Source organism: Mauremys reevesii, linkage group 26 (genome assembly GCF_016161935.1).
Source record: "Mauremys reevesii isolate NIE-2019 linkage group 26, ASM1616193v1, whole genome shotgun sequence".
In the NCBI taxonomy this organism is placed as follows: Eukaryota; Metazoa; Chordata; order Testudines; family Geoemydidae; genus Mauremys; species Mauremys reevesii.
The window spans coordinates 3,769,757-3,790,157 of record NC_052648.1 but is presented as its reverse complement, the minus strand read 5'-3'; the positions used below and the strand labels follow the sequence as shown (position 1 = coordinate 3,790,157).

Here is a 20,401-nt window from a genome sequence, read left to right as displayed (position 1 = left end):
GGCCTGTGCCCAATGCTTCAGAGGGAATAAACAGAAGAGGGCAATTGTTGAGTGATGCATCCCCTTTGTCCAGTCCCAGCTTCTGGCAGTCAGAGGTTTAGGGGCACCCAGAGCATGGGCTTGCACCCCTGGCCATCTTAGCTAATAGCCATCGATGGGCCTATCCTCCAGGCACTTATCTAGTTCTTTTTCGAACCTTCCCAACATCCCCCGGCAATGAGTTCTGCAGGTGGACCGTGCTGCACCAAGTATTGCCTTGTTTGTTTTAAACCTGCTGCCTATTAATTGTCTTGGTGATCCCTGGTTCTTGTGTTACCAGAAGGGGTAAATAACACTTCCTTATTCACTTTCACCAAACCACTCGTAATTTTAGAGACCTCTGCCATATCCCCCCCTCAATCATCTTTCTAAGCCGAACAGCCTCCGTTTTTTTACTCTCTCCCTGTATGGAAGCCGTTCCATATCCCTATTCATTTTTGTTGCCCTTCTCTGTACTTTTTCCAGTTCTAAAATATAGGGTCAGAGAGGCTGTCCCCTTCTGAAACGTACAAGAATGACAGGACGCTGCAGCATTCAGGGCTAGCACGGAGAGCATGGTGGGTGCAGGGAGAACGTAGAGGAGTCAATCCAACAGCAACTGGAGAATTCTGCTAAAACCTCTGCAGCCACAGAGCAACGGCTCTGCCTCTTCAGCCTTTTCCCTGCATTGGAAATCTGGGTAGAACCAGGGAAATATCTTCCCCCTTCACCGTGCTTCCAACTACAGGGGTGGGGAAATCGGGTGCTTTGGAAACATTCCCTAGCAGGATCCACCCCCTGTTGTAAATTATTCCCTGCAAGAAGAGACGCCAAATCGGCTGCCACCAGGCCCTTAAGAGACGCTGATGTTTCAGTTTCCAACCGTTCCCTCTCGGCTGGCTCCCCCATCCCTGCGCAGCAGCCATCCATCTGGCTGAGATATGCAAGTCATGACCGAAAGCCCCTAATGGAAATAAATGACATGCTCTCCCCGCTGCTCCAGCATGCAATAAATTCCTCCCCAGCTGCCCCACCCCCACCGCTGCTCAGGCTTTTTTCCAGTCAGCCCTTCACTCCTCATTAACATTCCCCTTTCATGCCCACCCAGGGACACGTAAAGCCCCCAAGGCAAAGAAATTCCAACCTGCCCCATAACAAAGCTTTTCATCTATCCACACCACAGTGCTCTACAATCTTTTACAGACGGGGAAACTGAGGCAGAGCAGGGCCATGACTTGCCCAAAGTCACACAGCTGGCCAGAGGCAGGACTAGAACGCAGGTCTTCCAAGTCCCAGTTCAGTGCCCTAGCCCTTGGGCCACGCTGGCTGACAGCAAGAGGTGCCCCTTTTCTCCCTTGTACTCGTGCCCACCCCAGGAGAAGCTGAGCCATACTTTGCTGGAGTTAGAGCGATCACAAGCACCTTGGCTGAGCTACCTCCTGCCTTCCTAGAAACAAAGGAGTCCCATATCCCCACCCCCAGCAGCAGCCAGGAGCTGCCCCCTTCAAAGCAAGGTGTCACCACTTCTAACAGGGACTCCTGAGCTTTTCCTTAGCATGGATCACATCATCCTGGCCAAGGTGTCTCATGGGCACCCCGGCACTTGTCTCCATGGGGAAGGAGTTATCCTTGAATGCAAGTCAGCAGCAGGAAATTAAGAGAACCCACCACAAAGGGCCTTTTGCCCCCATCTCTCTCTGTCCCATGATCCAAGCATGTACAAGGAAGCAGATTTTAAATTCCCTGCTATGCCCCCGATCAGTTTAGACTCCAAAGCACTAGGGCAGGTTATTTTAGTTTGGGTAAGATACAAGCGAGATCGTTGAGCAGAGCAAATCAGCTGTAGCTTCCAGGCAAGCAGCAGCCAGAGCTCGCGGTAGCAAAAGGATAGGACAGATGCTGGCTTCCTACGTGGGCAGAAGACTCAGCTCAGAATAAGCTGGGGGACAGGATAACATTGCTATATACATAACAATCCTGGCAATCAGTGCTGACGGGGAAGGAGAGAGAGGTTAGCAGAGCCTGGGCGAGGGGGGTAGCGGGCTATGGGGGAAGGGGCAGAGGGACTGGGGGACACTTTTGCTAGATGCAAGGTGACCAGCTTATGGGAAGGCAGCTTCCAGCACTGCTCGCAGGGGGCAGTAGTGAGCAAGGTGGGATGTACACACCATGTGACCGAAGTATTTCTGGAAACCCAGAGAGCACACAGATCTAGTACTGCTCTAAGAGATGAGTGCCTTCCAGCCCCCATGCAGCACAGGCCAATGTTTACCAGGGCAGCCCAATCACGGTGCGCTAAAATCCTAATGACCACACACCCAGAGCAAGGAGCTTGGACCAGCACGGAAGTTCTCAGCTCCCCCTCTCCATTGTCAGTCATCGCAGAGGGATCCGGGGCCTGGCTGGGCAGATTCCTGGGCGGGTATAGCTGGCCTGATAAGATGAATGGAGCAAGTCGCAGCTGCCCAGAAGTGCAATCTGCGGAGACTACAATTCCCAGCATCCACCGCTTTACGCAAGAGAAGAGCAAGCGCAGAAGTGGACGCTGACCATCCTCTGCCATAAAGAGAGGTGCATACCTCCCTGCGTCTCTATCTCAGGCAGCCCCTGCACCTGCCATCACTCTGCACCTTTGCCATTGCTAGCCAAAGCTGGCAAGAGACGCTCTGAATAGCTAGAGGGGTTGCTGATGGAGACACTTTTCTGGTCCTAAAAATAGCAGCTGGCCGTTTCCACAGCTTCCCGGCCTCGCCAACGCTCTTCCATTAGACGGAAAGAAAAAAAAAAAGCCACCTTCCGCTGGAAAGAGAGATGCAGGCATGCGTCAAGCTAGGCACACACGAGCCACAAATAGAAGCAGGGGAGAGAGCGTGGAAGAGGAATCAAAGCGGTTCCAGCCCCAGTTACTCCCGAGACATTTTAATTAGCACTCGTTCTGACTTTGAGGCTTTGCTTATGCACAGCGCAATGCCTGACCTTTAGAAGGAGCAGTGAAAGGGAAGAGAAAACGCACTGTAGCAGCACAGGGAAGTCAGCAGAGCTCCAAATAAGCTCTGCGACAAGGAGCGTTTAGAGGCTTTTAATAAACGACAGTGAGGAATTTAACACCATCGGCACTAGTTCTGATTAGGGGGGGAAAAAGAGGAGGGAGGGGGAGGAGAAGAGGCAGCAGTGCTGAAAATAAGCATGTTACACTCAGGCGGCATTACTGCACAGAGCGGGGGGGGGGCGGCACACCGCAAGGAGGGGAGTGAGACGATAACTCTGCCGCCCACTGACCTTTCCTAGAGTATCAGCCAATGGAGATCACCAGCGACATGAGTTGGATGGTCTCCAGTGGGTGCCAAAAGACTGAGAAAAGGTGATGAAAGCACAAGAAGAGGGAGGGCCGACCGTGTGGGTGTCCTTGGCCAAGTCACTCCACTCTCCGTGCCTCAAGTGGGCTTCAGGATACTCGCGACCGCCCAGGAGGCCGTGAGGCCCCACTGAGAGGGCTCTGCGATCCTCCCCCCTAAAGAGCTAGGAGGTCAGTATCAGATTAAGACCCTGGAGGCAGATGGTGCCATTTGTGAGACACGCTTCCTAGCACAGGCTCTGGGACAGGAAGGAGGAGAACCAGATTTTCCCCTCTGTTCCAGCCCACTCCTCCCCCTAGGTGATGCTCGTCTTCTCTGACATTTGAGGAGGCAGGTGGGGATTAGCTAGCCCTCAGGGGGAGATACTAAGCAGCTCACTCCTACTCCCAGCTGGAAGGCTGAGCACAGCCCCAACCCAGCCTCAGACACTGGCCCGAGCTAAGGAGCCTTCACCAATATTAGGGTAAAAAATCCCAGATATGGGCCACAGACAACGGCCATCCCAATACATGTAAATATATTGTGTACTCCCAGGCCATTCAGGAAGGATCTCTCTCCCTCTCCCAATCTGGGAATGAAGCCAGCTCAGAGCTCCATGTTGGGAGGATTGGGAAGATCTCGTCTCACTCGCAGGATGCCTGGTGTCCAGGGAAGATGGAGCAGCACGCTCCACGGAGGGGATCAGACAATTTCTGGGCAGAAGCACACTCCTCCCAGAAATGCAGAGAGTAGCATGAGCACTGACAGGAATCCCTGCAGGCATATGCAGCAGACCACTTCACAGGGAGAGCTGAGGTGGGTGATGAGCAGTGTTTTGGTTCTAACTCCCTGCAAGCCATCACTACGCAGAAGGAGATAGGATCCGAGTCTGAGGGTACATCTACACTGCGCAGTTGTTGCCAAAACGTTTGTCTTTTGCAGGTACTTAAAAAAGCCGCCGCCCCCCCCCCCCGCAAAAGACAAACGTTTTGCCGACGCAAGCGGCAGTGTGAACACTCTCCTGCCGACAAAGCTTATGCCACTCGCGGGGCTGCAAGTATTTTGTCGGCAAAAGTATCGACACAGCCTTGTCGGTAAAAGCTGCCTGGTGTAGCCAAGCCCTAAGGCTGCCCCACTGTGCCGTTGGCACAGCACTAATCCTTCCATTCAGGCAGATTGTTCCACACGCTGGTGCCAGGGAGTGAAGAATGTGACTTAGAAGAAACCTTCAGCATGGTTCTCCACGGAGATGCAACCGCCTAAGGGGACCCCTCACAACCCTACACATGTCTGGGGTGACCGCTCCCAGCTTCACCCGGCCAGACCACAGCTGGGACAGGAACATCCCCACAATCGGCATGTCACCTGCAGAGGAGCACTGTGCAATCTGGCTGGTGCAAACCATGGGCTCCGCTCCACAGGCTGAACCTGCCTCAGAAGAAGGTCACACTCAGCAAGTTGGGGCTTTTGTTTTCTTTAATTGATCAAAGCGAATCCGTCGCATGCCATCTGTACAAACGGGTGGTGGGGGAAGGGGAGCCGGGCCCAGCCCCAGTCCATGGCTTCTGCACGTCGACAACAGAATCCCTGCAATACACACAAGTGGAAAGGTTTGGAAGGGATCCCGGCTCAGGGAGCAATGGGGAAGGCTTGGAGGTTGTTCATGGCCGATGGGCATTTTGGGGCCTGTGTGAAACAAGGCACTGAGGACCACAAGCACCCTTGAGAGCCCCAGGACAAGGAGCAAACCGGCCCTACAGACCAAGCTCTCCGCTCATCCATGAAGATGACCAGGGGCTAACAGCTGGGCAGCCTGCCCTTATACCCACTCAGGTGGTCTCTTTCAAACCCAGCAGGAACTCAGCCAAGCGCCAAGGCCCAGCATGCCATATGCTGGGAGGATCAGGCACTGAGCAGCACCAGAGACAGGAGCAATCCGTTCTCACTGAGGAGATCAGTGTCAAAATGGGGGGAGGGGGGGCATGTGTAGCTATTTAGCTTAGGGTGGCGCAGCCTGCCATACCCCCCACCTGTAAGTCAGACTCCCACTACCGCCCCAGCCCCGAATTTGCCCTGCCGGGTCTGAGGCTGTATCTGGAAGCCTTCAGACCCCACAGCGAAGTCTGTTAATAGCAGTGACATATTAACCAGAGTGCCACTATAAATGCAGAGACTCCAGCTTGGGCCAGGAACCGACCGTGTCCAGGCATTAGCCACCTTCTAGCAATTTGCTAACCAGGCACCCTTCCTGCCCTGCAGCCGTGATCAGCGACTGACCTGGCCCATGCTGCCATCTAATGGCAGAGGTCCGCTATGACAGGGGCATACCCCCAACTGCTTTAGTGTCTGCCTCTGGTTGTTCACGGAGGGCCAGGGCTGCAAGTGGGTTCCCTCCTCCATCAGGGCAGTCAGGGAAGCTTGGCTGTCGAGCCCTGCGCAGCCTCAGCCCTTCTAGATGGGGCTTCAGAGAGGGCGGAACTAACAGCAAAGATCAGGAGCTCCCCACCAGGCCATGGTACAGAAGATGCTTTACCCTAATTACTCCAGGGCTTTTACAAGGGCCTCAGTGGCTTCCACGTTAATCTGGGCTTCTACTTTAGCCGTATCATCAGGTGCTGCAGCCAGATGGGATAAGGCCTTATCCAGATTCGACTTAGCAGTCTGTAAACACACAAGCAAGGGGGAGAGCGGTCACCGGGGATTAGGAGCAGGAAAGTACGTCAGAGCACAGCTGCCTCCAGCACCGCCGGGGATTCTGGGGCTGGAACAGCTACACTCTGAAGTGCACCACTGAGCTGAGCAGGTGGCTGTTACTACGGGGGCTGGACTCAATGAGCTGGGCCCCACACCGGCACTGGGTGCCCAGGGACACCCCTATGCCACACGCTGCTCATTCAAGTCAAGCCCCTTTTCAAGCCCACGGTACCTACGAGAACAAATTTGTCTTGGCAGAGGCCAATGAGACAGACCAAGTGACCTTCTCAGTCAGGGGCATTGTCTGGGGTGTCCCAGGGCAGAGAATAGACAGGACCTGCTGCCCCAGGTCAGCCAGCCAGGCCCCTTTCCCCAGGGCAGCTGTCACTTTAAAAGAGTCGGCAGAGCTGCAGTAACAAACCGCTCTCAAAGGGTAAGGGCGTACTCAGCAACGCCACAATAGGCAACTGCTGAGCCAGCAGCACTTAAAACCTTCGTGGGAGGGCACCAGAGAGGCTTGTCCTTGGAAGCTGGAGCAACTCCCAGCAGCCCAGTTTTGCAGCGTAGGCCAGTCCTGCACACCGGCACTCATCCATATGCAGGGTGCATAGAGAGGTTTGTTCTGTGGGTCTGAGGCCGGCCTGGGCATTTGGACAGCCTATTAAAGGGCCCCATGTTTAAAAGATGGGCCCCCAAGACTTCGAAGCAGGTGTGGAGCTGTGAAAGATCACTAAACACTCCAGGACAAAGGGGTGCAGCTTGCAGGGAGGGCTGAACTCAGCTTCTTTCCCCCGTATCCTTTAAAAGAAGGTTTAACGCTTTGATCCTGGGCAGTGGGTGGACAGCTCAGGGTGAGGAAACAGACCTTGATCTGGGAAAGCCTTCCTCAGCCACAGGAAGCTCCTGAGACAGGCAGTCCACACAGGAGGAATAAGGAGTGAATCTCCCACAGCAGACCTCAGCTTTGCCCTGCTAGCAAGCGGGGCCCAGCCCTGCCTGTTCCCTGCCACCCAGCGCAGGCAGGTGAGCGCAGGGTACTCACAGCGAGATCCAGCATGTCCAAAGTGGCCACCTCTTCTGCCAGCAGCTGCACCGAGGAGTCAGCATTGACTGTGATGGAGCCACTGCTCACTGCAAACACAACAGCAGGGGGGCTGAGTCAGCGGGTGCGGTGGGCGGCCCACGGGCCCCAGGTACAGGGCAGGGCTGTGAGCTAAGCCTGGTTTGTGGGGCCAGGTCACAGGATAACGGTGGCGGGAAGGAGTCACAATGGCTGGTACCCCCATCTGTACCTAGTGGAGCTTATGCACTTAGCCCTCCCCCGCAGCAGCATTGCGAGGTCAGGTCTGTTGTCAGCTCTCACTGCTCCAGGCATCAGGCGCTCTAGTCGCAGGACAGACGACCTGGACCTGCCAGGGGACTGGAGCACACTCCAATGGTGAATCTTCACTTGCCACTCACCCAGTTGTAGGACTCCTACAGCACCCTCCAGCTGAACACCTCAATGCACTTTGCAGAGGTTTTGTAAACTTGCCAGACTCCCTCCCCAGCCCCAGGAAGGTGGGATTATCCCCATTTTACTGACCGGAGGGCTGAGGCAGAGAGATGATGTGGCTTGCCCAGACTCACACAGTGCTAGAGCCATAAACAGGACTCAGGAGTCCAGATTCCCAATCCTCCATCCACTGGACAACAGCCCCCTCCCAGACCCACAGACAGAACCCAGGAGTCCAGGCTCCCAGGATCAATGGTGAAGCAAAGATTCTCCCACATGGTAACCCTGAAGGGGAGTCCTTTCCAGGCAACAATTCCTCCCTGCTGCCTCCTCACACTTTCAGGGCCCCACCCAGTTTCACACACCAAAGTACTTGGTCGCTGTGCCGTCCTCGGCAAAGACCGTCACAACTCCGGGTTTCAGGACCTGCAGGGTGGGAACGTGAGATGCCAAGATGCCGAAGGAGCCGCTCAGCGTGGGGACATCCACCTGCTTCACGGTGGCACCATTGTACAACACCTGAGAGAGGAGAAGCGCTGTTGGGAGCAATTCTCTACCCCGACAGCAGGAGGCAGTACCAGGCAAGGGTCCCTCATCCCATCCTGCAGCTCACTGCTTGAGCAAGGGCCAGAAGGGACTCAGTGAATCTGCTCTCACGACATGGGCACGACCTGCTGAGTTAACAGAATCCCTGCCCTGCCCTCCCAGGCTGAAGGGGTGAGCAGGTTCAGTGTCAGCGTACAGCCAGAACGCTTCAGAAGGGTGGGACTCGGGAGGTGGGGAGGGAGTGGGCCTGGCAAACACGGACTGGGAAAGTGCTCCAAGCGCAGGGGGGTGGCATGAGGAGTCATGGAGTCGGGAGTGGGCGAGAGAGACAAAGGAGCGGTTTGGAGAAGCTTGGGAAGAGCGTAGGGAGCCCTTAACGTGAACCCTGGCCGAGGAGGCTGATAGGAGAGAGATAGCGAGGCAGGCTCCTCGCAAGCTTCCCACACAGCTCTGCCAATGCAGCACAAGTCCTGCCTTGCAGTGCTAGTGCTCTGTTCCAGCCCTGGGCACCTCCCGCCCCCCCACAGCGCTCTGCCCGTGCAACCTCAGACCTGAACTGCAACACCCCTGCTGGCTCAACACTTGGGCTCCCACCCCACTCCACCCATGCACCTCAATCCTAACCTGCTGCACCCCTGGCTAGCCCAGCTCCAGGACACCCCTCCCACAACTCTGCCAGTGCACCTCAGTGCCAACCCACAGCACCGCAGTTAGCCCAGTCCTGAGGCCCCATGCTAACCCTGGGCACCTCCGTAGCAGGAGACGCAAGCCATGCCAACGCATGCACAAAGAGGAATCTGACAGACCAAACATCTCGCTTGTGAGCCAGCCCTGACCACACAGGTACAGGGAAAACAGCAGCCACAGCAGCTCCACAAAGGCAGGACGGGAGCGTCAGGAATGCTGAATGTAAGGGGTGTGGCAGAGCGGAGAAGTGTGGGTGCAGAGCTGGCATAGCAGGGAGTGCTGCAGGGTCAAGAAGGTATTTAGGCTGTAAGATCCTCAGGGAGGAGCTCACCTTTTCGTTGTGTGTGTGTGTGTAGTGCCCAAAATCCTGGGGCCCTGATCTATGCCTGGGGTCCCCAGTGCTACTGCAGCACAAACAACAGAGCTGGGGAGCTTCAGAACTGGGTGCTGCAGGGTCAGGTTAAGGTGCACTGGCTGAGCTGCACGGGGGGCACTGGATCAGGCTAGGGGTTCAGGTTCAGGACTGAAGAGCACTAGCAAAGCAGCCTGGAAGATTAGGCCATAATCTGATAATCCAGTGTATTGGGCCTGAACTACTGTGTCCGTCTCTTAAAATAAAAAGATTTCTAAATCTCTTCCATCCCCAATGGCTGCGCCTTTAGGGACCAATCCCTGCCTTCCCCCCGCTTGCGTTGGGCAGCCGGGGCAGATAGTTTGTCCAGCACCTACTCAGGCATTTCTCCACCTTTAGCAGAGAGCTTGTGCTGGATTTAAACAGGCCGTGGAAAACATTTCTCTACCAGTTGGACACTCTTGTCAGGGTCTGTTATCACTATGTAACAATCCACAAACAGAGGTTAGCTGCATAAATGGCATTTCACGGCTCCCATCAGAGCCTCGGGACCCCCCCACCCCAAGCCCTGTGAGAGCCCCTTGCCCTCACAGGGCTGGCACCACATCGAGCTTCAGAGGGACCAGACACAAAAACAGTTGGCATCATACAACACCAGGATATAACATTCATGAAACCACCTACATTTAATGGTTCTAGAGCCCCCTGCCTGCCATGGCATGAGCTGTACAGTCAGACAGACACTGGGCCAAGGAGAGGTGCCTTGCACCATGCTCTGAAGGTCACTACACCCAGGCTCCTGATTGTGTGTGTGTGTGTCGCAATTCCACATCTGGGGACTCTTCCTTGCCACCCCCACCTGGCACAGCCCCCGCATGCTCTAGGATGGGGCTGCATGTTCAGGCACAGGTCTAACTGGCCCATACCAGCACCCTGCAAAGAACACCCCTGTCAGCCGCAGGGCAGGCTCCAACCGGACACTCAGAGAGGAGACAGGAAAACAAACAGCCCAGCCTCGAAGGAGAAGAGACCTGGCTAGTTGGGGACCCACATCACCAGCTCTAACACTGTGCACCCCCCAGGCCCAGCCTAGGACCCCCCCACACCCCTGGTGCCCCCACCCAGGCCCAGCCTAGGACCCCCCACACACCCCTGGTGCCCCCCCAGGCCCAGCCTAGGACCCCCACACACCCCTGGTGCCCCACAGGCCCAGCCTAGGACCCCCACACACACCCCTGGTGCCCCACAGGCCCAGCCTAGGACCCCCCACACCCCTGGTGCCCCCAGGCCCAGCCTAGGACCCCCACACACACCCCTGGTGCCCCACAGGCCCAGCCTAGGACCCTCCCCACACACACACCCCTGGTGCCCCCACAGGCCCAGCCTAGGACCCCCCCACCCCTCTAGTGTCCCCCAAGGCCCAGCCTAGGACTCCCTGACACACACCCCTGGTGCCCCCAGGCCCGGCCTCGGACCCCCCCCGCACACACCCCTGGTGCACCCCAGACCCGGCCTAGAACCCCGACACACACCCCTGGTGCCCCCCCAGGCCCGGCCTAAGACCCCCCCCACGCCCCTCGTGCCCCCCGGCACCTGCGTGGGCGAGGCGAAGGTGAAGGACATCTGGGCCGGGCCGGCGGCCGCCTCGGCGTAGGAGCGAGCCGGGGCCCGGAGGCCGGGCAGGCGCAGGGCGCGGGGCCCGAGGGCCAGGAGGCGGCGAGCGGGCAGCATGGCGGGGCCGGGGCGGGCGCGGAGCGGGCAGGCCACCAAGGGCAACGGGGCCAGCGCGGGGCAGCCTGGGAGACGAACGGACTGCAACTCCCACAATGCACCGCGCGGTGGGCCGCAAGAGCTCGTGGGTAGCGCAGGCCTGATCGCGCTAGAGACCACAAATCCCATAAGGCACCAGGGCAAGCTGGGGCGGGAGGGGGGCTGTGGCCGCGAGGACTCATGGGAATTGTAGTCCTGATAGCGCCACAAACTACAAATCCCATGATGCACCAAGGAGGGGGGCCCTGCTGCCGCGAGGCCTTGTGGGAATTGAAGTACTCATCAAAATAAAACTAAAACGGTGACTCCCACAATGCACTGGGGCAGGCCTCCGCGTCCTCTAGAACTCCTGGGAGTTGTAGTGTTTTCTCCTGCACCCCACTATTTACTTCCCACCTGTTTGTTTATTGTAGGATCGTTTTTTTCTCCTATCTCCCCACAAAACCACTCCATAGTATTTATGACCAGTGCTCCTTGTCCCAGCACCCCTCATCACTCGGCAGGTAGCTGCATGCATGGGGCCAGATGCATGCAGAGCAGATCCCATTTTATTAATAAAAGCAGGTATTGGAGTTATATATAAAGAAATTCTGTGACTTACAGCCATGTAACAGGACTCAGCCAGCTTACCCTGGCCCTGCCAACTCTCTTGGGAGGAAAAGTCCCTATGCCATTGTTTTGCATTCATTTTTAGGCAGTGTTAATAATATGAATGTAATTAATTAAGACTATACTTAACTCATGTCCAGTGCTTTTCATCTTTAGCTCTCAAAGCCCTTTACAGAGGAAGTCAGTATCACTATCCCCATGTTATGGATGGGGAAACCAAGGCACAGGGAGACAATGACTTGCCCAAAGAAAAGTATCTCCCCCCTGTGAGGAAAGTTTTTGAATTTTCTTTTCCCTGTAGCCTGTGTGTGTGTCTATAGGACACATAACATCCCTCTGGCATATTTAAACCTCACCGTTTCTGTCTCTTACATCTCAACAGCCTTGAAACGCAGCCCCCCATAACCAAAAAAATGCCACAGGGGGAAAAAATCAGTTTAGTTTAAACTTCACCAATTCCTTCGCTATTGGTCCAATATTCTCTGGAGCCACCATGCCACTAACAGTGCCTTGAGACTCAGCAGCTGCCATCTACCTGTTCAGAAACGGCCACACAGGGACTGTGATGTGTGCATGTTATCAGCTCTTAGCATGGAGGCCTGAGAAATAGCAGTCTTTATGCCCAATTCCGAATCATGATAGAATGAATGGAGGGGAATGTGAAGAGGGTCTCACAAGATTAGAGAGAGAGAGTGTGTGTGTGTGTGTGTTAACTTGCAGTGTATACACAACCACCCTATGGCACCAGAAGAGGGCACTCCATGCATGGAGATACAATCCATTCAATCTTCTTGCCCAGTGCCAGGCATTTTCATACACCACAAGGAAACATTAACAGGAAAAGCTCCATCTTTAAAAGGAAACCCAGTTTTCCCATGCATGACTGACTGGTGGGAGTGTTTGAGGGCATGTCTCTAGGTATGAAAGAATTATAGAAGAATCATAGAAGATTAGGGTTGGAAGAGACCTCAGGAGGTCATCTAGTCCAACCCCCGTGCTCAAAGCATAACCAACTCCAAATAAATCATCCCAGCCAAGGCTTTGTCAAGCTGGGCCTTAAAAACCTCTAAGGGTGGAGATTCCTCCACCTCCCTAGGGAACCCATTCCAGTGGTTCACCACCTTCCTAGTGAAATAGTGTTTCCTGATATTCAACCTAGACCTCCCCCATTGCAACCAGAGACCGTTGCTCCTTGTTCTGTCATCTGGTACCACTGAGAACAGTCTAGATCCATCCTCTTTGGAACCCCCCTTCAGGTAGTTGAAGGCTGCTGTCAAATCCCCCTCTCACTCTTCTCTTCTGCAGAGTAAACAAGCCCAGTTCTTTCAGCCTCTCCTCGTAAGTCATGTGCCCCAGCCCCCTAATCATTTTTGTTGCCCTCCGCTGGACTGTCTCCAATTTGTCCACATCCTTTCTGTAGTGGGGACCCCAAAACTGGATGTGATATTCCAGATGTGGCCTCACCAGTGCAGAAATATAGGGGAATAATCACTTCCCTCAATCTGCTGGCAATGCTCCTATTAATGCAACCCAATATGCTGTTAGCCTTCTTGGCAACAAGGGCACACTGTTGATTCATATCCAGCTTCTCATCCACTGTAATCCCCAGGTCCTTTCCTGCAGAACTGCCGCTTAGTCAGTCAGTTCCCAGCCTGTAGAAGTGGATGGGATTCTTCTGTCCTAAGTGCAGGACTCTGCACTTCTCCTTGTTGAACCTCATCAGATTTCTTTTGGCCCAATCCTCCAATTTGTCTAAGTCACTCTGGACCCTGTCCCTTCCTTCCAGCATATCTACTTCTCCCCCTCAGCTTAGTGTCATCCGCAAACTTTCTGAGGGTGCAGTCCATCCCATCATCCAGACCACCAATGAAGATGTTGAAAAAAAAATGGCCCATGACTGACCATGAGGCACTCCGCTTGATACCAGCTGCCAACTAGACATCAAGCCGTTGATCACTACCTGCTGAGCCTGACAATCTTGCCAGCTTTCTATCCACCTTATAGTCCATTCATCCAATCCATACTTCTTTAGCTTGCTGGCAAGAATACTGTGGGAGACCGTATCAAAAGCTTTGCTAAAATCAAGGTATATCAAGTCCACCACTTTCCCCATATCCACAGAGCCAGTTATCTCATCACAGGAGGCAATCAGGTTGGTCAGGCATGACTTGCCCTTGGTGAGTGCATGTTGACTGTTTCTGATCACTTTCCTCTCCTCCAAGTGCTTCAAAATGGATTCCTTGAGGACCTGCTCCATGATTTTTCCAGGGATTGAGGTGAGGCTGACCGGTCTGTACTTCCCCGGATTCTCCTTCTTTCCTTTTTTAAAGATGGGCACTATATGTGCCTTTTTCCAATCACCTGGGACCTCTCCCCATCGCCACAAGTTTTCAAAGATAATGGCCAATGGCTCTGCAATCACATCAGCTAACTCCCTCAGCACCCTCGGATGCATTAGATCCGTCTCCATGGACTCGTGCATGTCCAGCTTTTCTAAATAGTCCTTAACCTGTTCTTTCACCGCTGAGGGCTGCTCATCTCCTCCCCATACTGTGCTGCCCAATGCAGCAGTCTGGGAGCTGCCCTTGTCTGTGAAGACCAAGGCAAAAAAAGCATTGTGTACTTCATCTTTTTCCACATCATCTGTCACTAGGTGGCCTCCCCCATTCAGTAAGGGTCCCACACTTTCCCTGACCTTCTTTTTGTTGCTAACAGACCTGTAGACACCCTTCTTGTTACCCTTCACATCCCTTGCTAGCTGCAAGGACAGGCAGATGGGATGATTCCCAGGACAGTCCCAGCCATTGGGTCAGATTTGTATGAGTACAAATTAGATTCGAGAATTTCATATGAATTTCAGATATGTGGCATAGCCTCAGAGCTGGCCCCATGCTCCCTCCTGCCCCCCTATCCTTGGCCCCAGAAAACCCCATCCAAGCCTTCATCAATTGTCACCTGCTCCCAACCTCAGACCCGGCCCCCTCCAGCTCCTTAGCACCCTCCCTCTGCACCTGCCAGTGCATGGGTTTCTATTGGTATTTGTTAGATACAAAGAAAATAGACCCAGTGTTTCCAGTCAGAGAGAGAGAGAGAGAGAGAGAGCGCTACAGATCCATCAAGGGAGTTTAGCTGACACCATGGCAATAAACCAAAGCCCCAGTGGCTTGCAGTGGCATCAGAATGCAGAGCTGTTTTCCTAGCCTGAGTCACAGTTTTCTTCCCCTGCTGTTGCATTCTGAGGCCGTGCCCAGCCCCCAGTAGAAGTTAGAGCAGCCTCAGGGCTGCTCTAACTTGTACTCTGCTTCCCTTTGTCCCTGGGAAGCAGAGAACAGCTGTAATGCAGTGCGCTCCGGCCACACACCCTACATGCACCTCACGCCAGGGCCTGGGAGCAGGGACAGTGAAAAACCCTTGTGGCCATTCTACACTGGCTGGAGAGGCCCCTGCCTAAGAGGGCTGGTTCTGGACAGTCTATGCTGTAAAGGTACCGTAGAGTAACAGTGACTCAGGCCCTGGATGTTTAAAGGAAATCCCCAAACTCCAGATTCAGAGAAACCTGCCTGGGCCCCAGCCCCCTACACCCTGGCTCTCCCACGCGGACAGAGCCAGTCCCTAACGCCAGCCGCTGGTGCCCCCAGGCATCGGGGCAGTCCAAACCCAGATCCCAGTCTTTGGTGAGACTCCATTGGAGTCATTGGGGTGGCACTAGGACCAACAGGAGTAAAGGTTGCAGGGGGTTAAGTGTTTAGACCGTGCTGGGGGTGGGGGGAATTGCGGCGCCAGAGGGGACTCAGCTAAACATGCAGTGAGACCTCGGGGTGTCTGAACAGGACTGGCCTCTCAGGGCCCGATCCTGCAAAGCGCTGAGCGCCCTCAACTCCCAGGAACTGATGGGAGTTCTCAGTGCTGAGCCCCTTGCAGGACTGACCCATGTGCCAGGCAGAGGAATCCTAACCCAGTTACAATCCGGAGGAACAAACCACTTGATTAACCCCCCCTACATTTAACTGAGTGTAGTGGGGGGGCAGGGTAAACCAACTCCTATCCCAGCCCTAGAACCTCCAGGGCTGTCCCTAGAACCAGCTGGGTGCTACAACGGTGACACCCAGCTGGTGTCTGCCTCTGGCCTGTCCTGCCACCTCCGCCTCCAGCAGGCAAGAGCCTGGATCTGTCTCCCAGGCCCCATCCTGTCCATTGCAGGGTATTCCTAGAGGTGCCCGTCACCGGGGTATCTGGCCTCTAGGTCTCTGGTAGCCTGGGCCTCTCCGCAGGGGCGAGAAGATGGAGCTGAGAGAAGGGAAAGGAAAGAAGATGCCCTGGAGTCTGCTGGGAGAGGGTCTCTGCCCCCCTTCTGCCAGCTCTGCCCCACCCCTCAAGCCCTAGCTGTTTCCCCCCAGGGCAGCAGGCTAGAGGGAAGGGGGGCTCTAGGGGCAGAGACTAAATCCATTGAAGCCAATGAGAGTTTTGCCAGCGACTGCACTCAGGGGCGGGTGGGAGGCTGGGGGCTGAGCAGGCTCCCCAGGGGGCCCGGGGAAGGGGGCGGCTCAGCCCAAGGGGGGGTTTATTTCCCCAGGCGGGAGGCCCAGGCTTAGCCTCCCGCCTGGGCCCCCTGCTGAAGCCAGCCTCTGGCAGCCTCTTAACATTCTCCTCAGCGCCAGCTCCTCCACCAAAGGCATCTGGAGGTGCCGGCATCACTGCGTGGGCACCGCACGTCAGCGGGAGCCAGGGGGGAGCGGGAGCCAGGCTGCCAGGGCTGCCCACCCCTTCTCATGAATCCTCTCCTTCCAGCGAGCCCCTCCCCCTACCATTAATCCCCTGCCACCCCCTCCTCTCTCCATTAACCCCCTCTTCCTCCCTCACCCCTTGGCTCGCCCATTAAACCTCCTTCCCTCTCTCCCCCGGCTCTCCTCCCTCTCCTCCTCCCCCCACTCCCCTTTTCATTGAGCCAGGAAGCCAAAGGCCCCCTCATTCCCTCTCCAGCCCCACTTGGGAGCACAAACACTCAGCCTGCTCCGCCAGGCTCCTGGTTGATCAAAGGGCTGGGGTGAGTGTGTGTGATTCTCTCCCCCCCCCCCCCATGCACTCTGCACTGGGGGCTGGGAGCCCTGTCCCGGGGAAGGGAGCACGGCCCAGCGGGACAGCTCCAATGGCTGAGTTATGTGCTGCCTCCAGCACTCTTCGAACCCGCTGCTTTCATTCAGGAGCACGGTGCCACCTAGTGGTCAAGCTCACAGAGACAATAAAGGACCTACTACGAGTGCCAGTGCAGGGAGAGCTCCCTTCGCTCAAGGAGCCAACGTCTGAGTTCGGAACTGCAGGTCAAGGGCTCTCTTCCCAGCTCTCATGGGGACCGGGGGGCTCAGTGGGAGGGATGACCTGGGCCACTTTAACCAGCGCTGTGCCTCACTTTCCCATCCAGCCCAGCCCTTGTTATCTCTCAAGCCAGGCCCCACACCTTGGCCAGCCGGCTGGGACAAATGGAGGAGGAGCTGGTGGTGCTGTTGCTGCTCTGAGCAGGGCTGATTTATTTGATGTGGGACACAGGCTGCAGAGCCGGGGGGTGGGAGCACCCGGTCTGCGGCCAGACCATCTTTTGGCTGGGGTAAACTGCATGGCACTGTGACCCCGGGCGCCAGGTGCCGACGTCACTCACGCCGATTTGGAAGGGGTGGGTATAGGAGCTCATGGGGTGAGACTGCTGGTGGAGGGCACCTGTGAAAGGAAGAGGACGGTCAGGTGGGGGGGGGGAGCCCAAATCTATGGCTCCCCATTTTAAATGGTGCTCCGCGGCCCCTGTGCTGGGGCAAGCGTTCCCAGCTGAGTGCCAGGGCTGGGCTCCCATGGGCTCCCCGTCCTTCCGAACGCTGAGGGGGGCGGGGAAGGGGCTCCCAGGGACTGGCTGGCAGCACATGGAGCTTCCCTGAAGCACAGCTCCTGCAAACCCCATGCCAAGCGGGTCTCTTCCTCCCCAGGGCAAGGGCCTTGCTAGCAGCTTCCTGCCCACTGTCTCGCACTCCCTCCGGGGCAGGATTGGTAGCCTTGCCGCATGCAGGGGAGCGGAGCTGCAGGCAGTGGCTCTGGGCTGCACCAGGCTCCCTGGGGAAGGGAGGTGATGCAATCCACGTGATTGGATTTAGCCACAGGGCTTCCAGTTGGCAAAGAGAGGGGAGCCTGGGTGGATGATGATGATGCACTCATTGAGGGGGATGCTGGAGCCCTGGCCCCTCTCCAGGCTGTTCAGCTACTCGTAGGAGGAAATGCGACCTTGGGGCACGGCCCCCTGGGAGTCACTCTCTTCCACCGGGGCTCCTCTCAGTTCAGCCCGTGATCGCCATGTCCTGACTGCCCAGGATTGCCAGTGGGGCTAGAACGGAGGGTTGTTGGACCTGAAAGCTCAAGCCTCCCAGCCCTTGAGCTAAGGTAAGTGATTTTGCTTCATCTGAGCCCCTGTCCACACTGGGTGTTTTGTGCACTGAAATAGCTACACCCAGTGCCAACTCCCAGCATAGACAGGCTTGCACAGGTGTGAGATGGGGCTGCACAGGTGTGAGATGGGGCTCGCACCAACACAGTGGGTCCATGTGAGGGGTGTAGTAGGGAAGGCCCAGTGACATAGTCACACCAAAGCCAGTTCTCCTAGTCTAGACAAGCCCGGTTTTTTTTCCTGCAGCCAACACACCTCCCCTAGGGATGGAATCAAATGTCCCTGTGCTGGAGCTTAACCCCTGGAACGGGGCAAAGGGAAAAGCAGCCAGTTCATGTTACACAATTCCAGGCTGGGATACATTGCTGGAGCTGTGCATAGGTTTGTGCCGATGTCATTCACTCTCTTTGACGCCCCTGGCAATCCCAGGATCTGCGTCCCAGGGGAGGGTTGGCTCAGCGCCTCCTGGAGACAGACATGTACAACCCATGCCATTATATTCCCAGCACCCACATAGAGAAATTAAATAAAATCCTACAATCCTCTTGCTGGAAGGTTGTGATGTAACACAACTTTATTTCTTAGAATCCAGAATGATAACACACAAGAACCAAAAAACAGAGAGAGAGAAAGCAGGCTGCTCCCAAAAACAGAGAGGCACAACCCACCCCCACCTTACGCTAGGCTGTCTGTCTACAGACTGACTGCTGCTAGTTGAGACCCAGATCTCATGCTTCCCTACAGAGCTCCTAGCTTGTCAGCAGGACCAGGAAACTCCCTGACTCTTAAAGTGATAGCTTAAAAATGTAACAGTTTCTGTACTTCCCATTCCCGGCTCTCTCTGTGTTCCCTTTTTGATTTCAGGCCTGGTCTACAACTAAAACGTAGGTCAACATAGCAATGTTGCTCAGGGGTGTGAAAATTCACACCTGTAAGAGCCATCGTTAAGCCAGCCTAAGCCCTGGTATAGACCCCTCTGGGGTGACTGAAGAATTCCTCTGTTGAAGGGGTGAATTTACTACAGCACTTGAAAAGCCATTCCCGTCTCAGTACTGAGTGTTTATACTACAATGCTCCAGTGCTCCTCCCTTACTGCAGCCCCCAAACCCCACTTCATGTCTGTATCCGTGGTTATTAATGATCGCTGTAAGAGTTTGCCCTGCTGTCCTCTCCTTGCACACGCTGTGTGCCTGTTGGCTGCTGCACTCCTCCCTAGAGACAGCCGCATTTCCCTGGTGCTGGAGATCCATATAGATTAAGAAGCACTTTGGGATCCTTCTGAGTGACAGGTGCTTATAGAATATTGTTGCCCTACTGAGAGGGTCTTCTTCAGCCCATTGCTCAGGGGATCCCTGCAGGTTATCGACATCTGACCGGTGAGATATGGTCTGGGCAAGGAAGTTTGCAATCAAGGGGAACAGCTTCCAAACTGCCTTGCCTCTGTTGCACTTTCACCCCTGCTAGCTAGCGCAGCAACCACCCCAGCGCTGCCATTGCCTTTTATTTACTGGGTACCTGCAATCTCCAACACCACAGCGCAAGGCTCCATCACTTGAGTTAAAGGCCAAACTCCAGGAGCCAGCAGCAGTAGAAGGCTGTTATCCTCTGTGTAGCCACCACACCCACTCGGTGCGGCACCTCTAGCAGTGGCTGGGATGCGTATAGAGGCTGAGGCGCCTGCTACCGCCTTGGCCCACAGAGATGGCGCTTTTAGCTCAGGCAGCGAAGGCTCATGCACTTAGATCCAGAGGGCCCCTGTTCCATCCTTGCTACTAGTGTTACAAGTGGCGGCCCGGACGGGGATAAAGCCATGAGCACCCAGCCACTAGAGACGTGACACAGGCTGTCAGCGAGTCGCACCATCCGTCACGTCCTCACAGCGTCCCCTCGCAAGGGTGATGCTATTTTTGCAAGCGGCCACCAAAAGGCCTCCTTCCCGCAGTGCTCTCTTGCGGCTGAGGAGATAAAAGCATTGGCGGCTGCTGACGTCCACGAAGGGCCCTGGCAGCTGGCAGCCCCAGCCCAGCATCAGCAACTTGTTGCTGCTTATTTTGCAATAGAGGAACCAGAGTCAGCAAAGATTCCAGTGAAGCTCTGGCGGCCGATGGTCCCAGCCTAGCCAGCGCTGAAAGAAAACTCAAAGCACATCTCCTAAAGGATTACGTCGCACTGGGAACATGGAGCCTCCTTGAAGCCACCTGTGCACTCTCTATATTCAGGGACCATGCAGAGCCCTGCCTGGCATGTGGTGTAAATCAGAGCTGCTTCAGGGCTGCTCTAGCTTATGCTGGGCTTCCCATGGCACCCTGTGGGCACTGGGATGCAGAGAACTATCCCAGAGCAACACACTCTGACCACACACCCTACACCAGGGCTGGGCACAGGCCTAGAGCAGAGCCTTTGCGCCAGCTGGGAATGCCCCCCTGGGCAGAATGGGCCTCAGAGGCCCGTTCCACCCGCAAGGCCTCTCC

The 20,401-nt window shown here is 55.5% G+C and overlaps 1 protein-coding gene across 1 annotated transcript; it reads right to left on the bottom strand.

The window, feature by feature from the left end:
- Positions 1-4,811: 4,811 nt before the first annotated feature.
- Positions 4,812-10,984, bottom strand: ATP5F1D (ATP synthase F1 subunit delta). The gene is made up of 5 exons (XM_039515260.1): positions 10,721-10,984; positions 7,908-8,061; positions 7,090-7,178; positions 5,887-6,014; positions 4,812-4,940 (listed from the first exon to the last, which is right to left on the bottom strand). Exons 1-4 carry the CDS (start codon positions 10,856-10,858, stop codon positions 5,892-5,894), a joined length of 504 nt encoding a protein of 167 aa, XP_039371194.1. The 5' UTR covers positions 10,859-10,984; the 3' UTR covers positions 4,812-4,940; positions 5,887-5,891.
- Between the last annotated feature and the right edge of the window lie 9,417 nt (positions 10,985-20,401).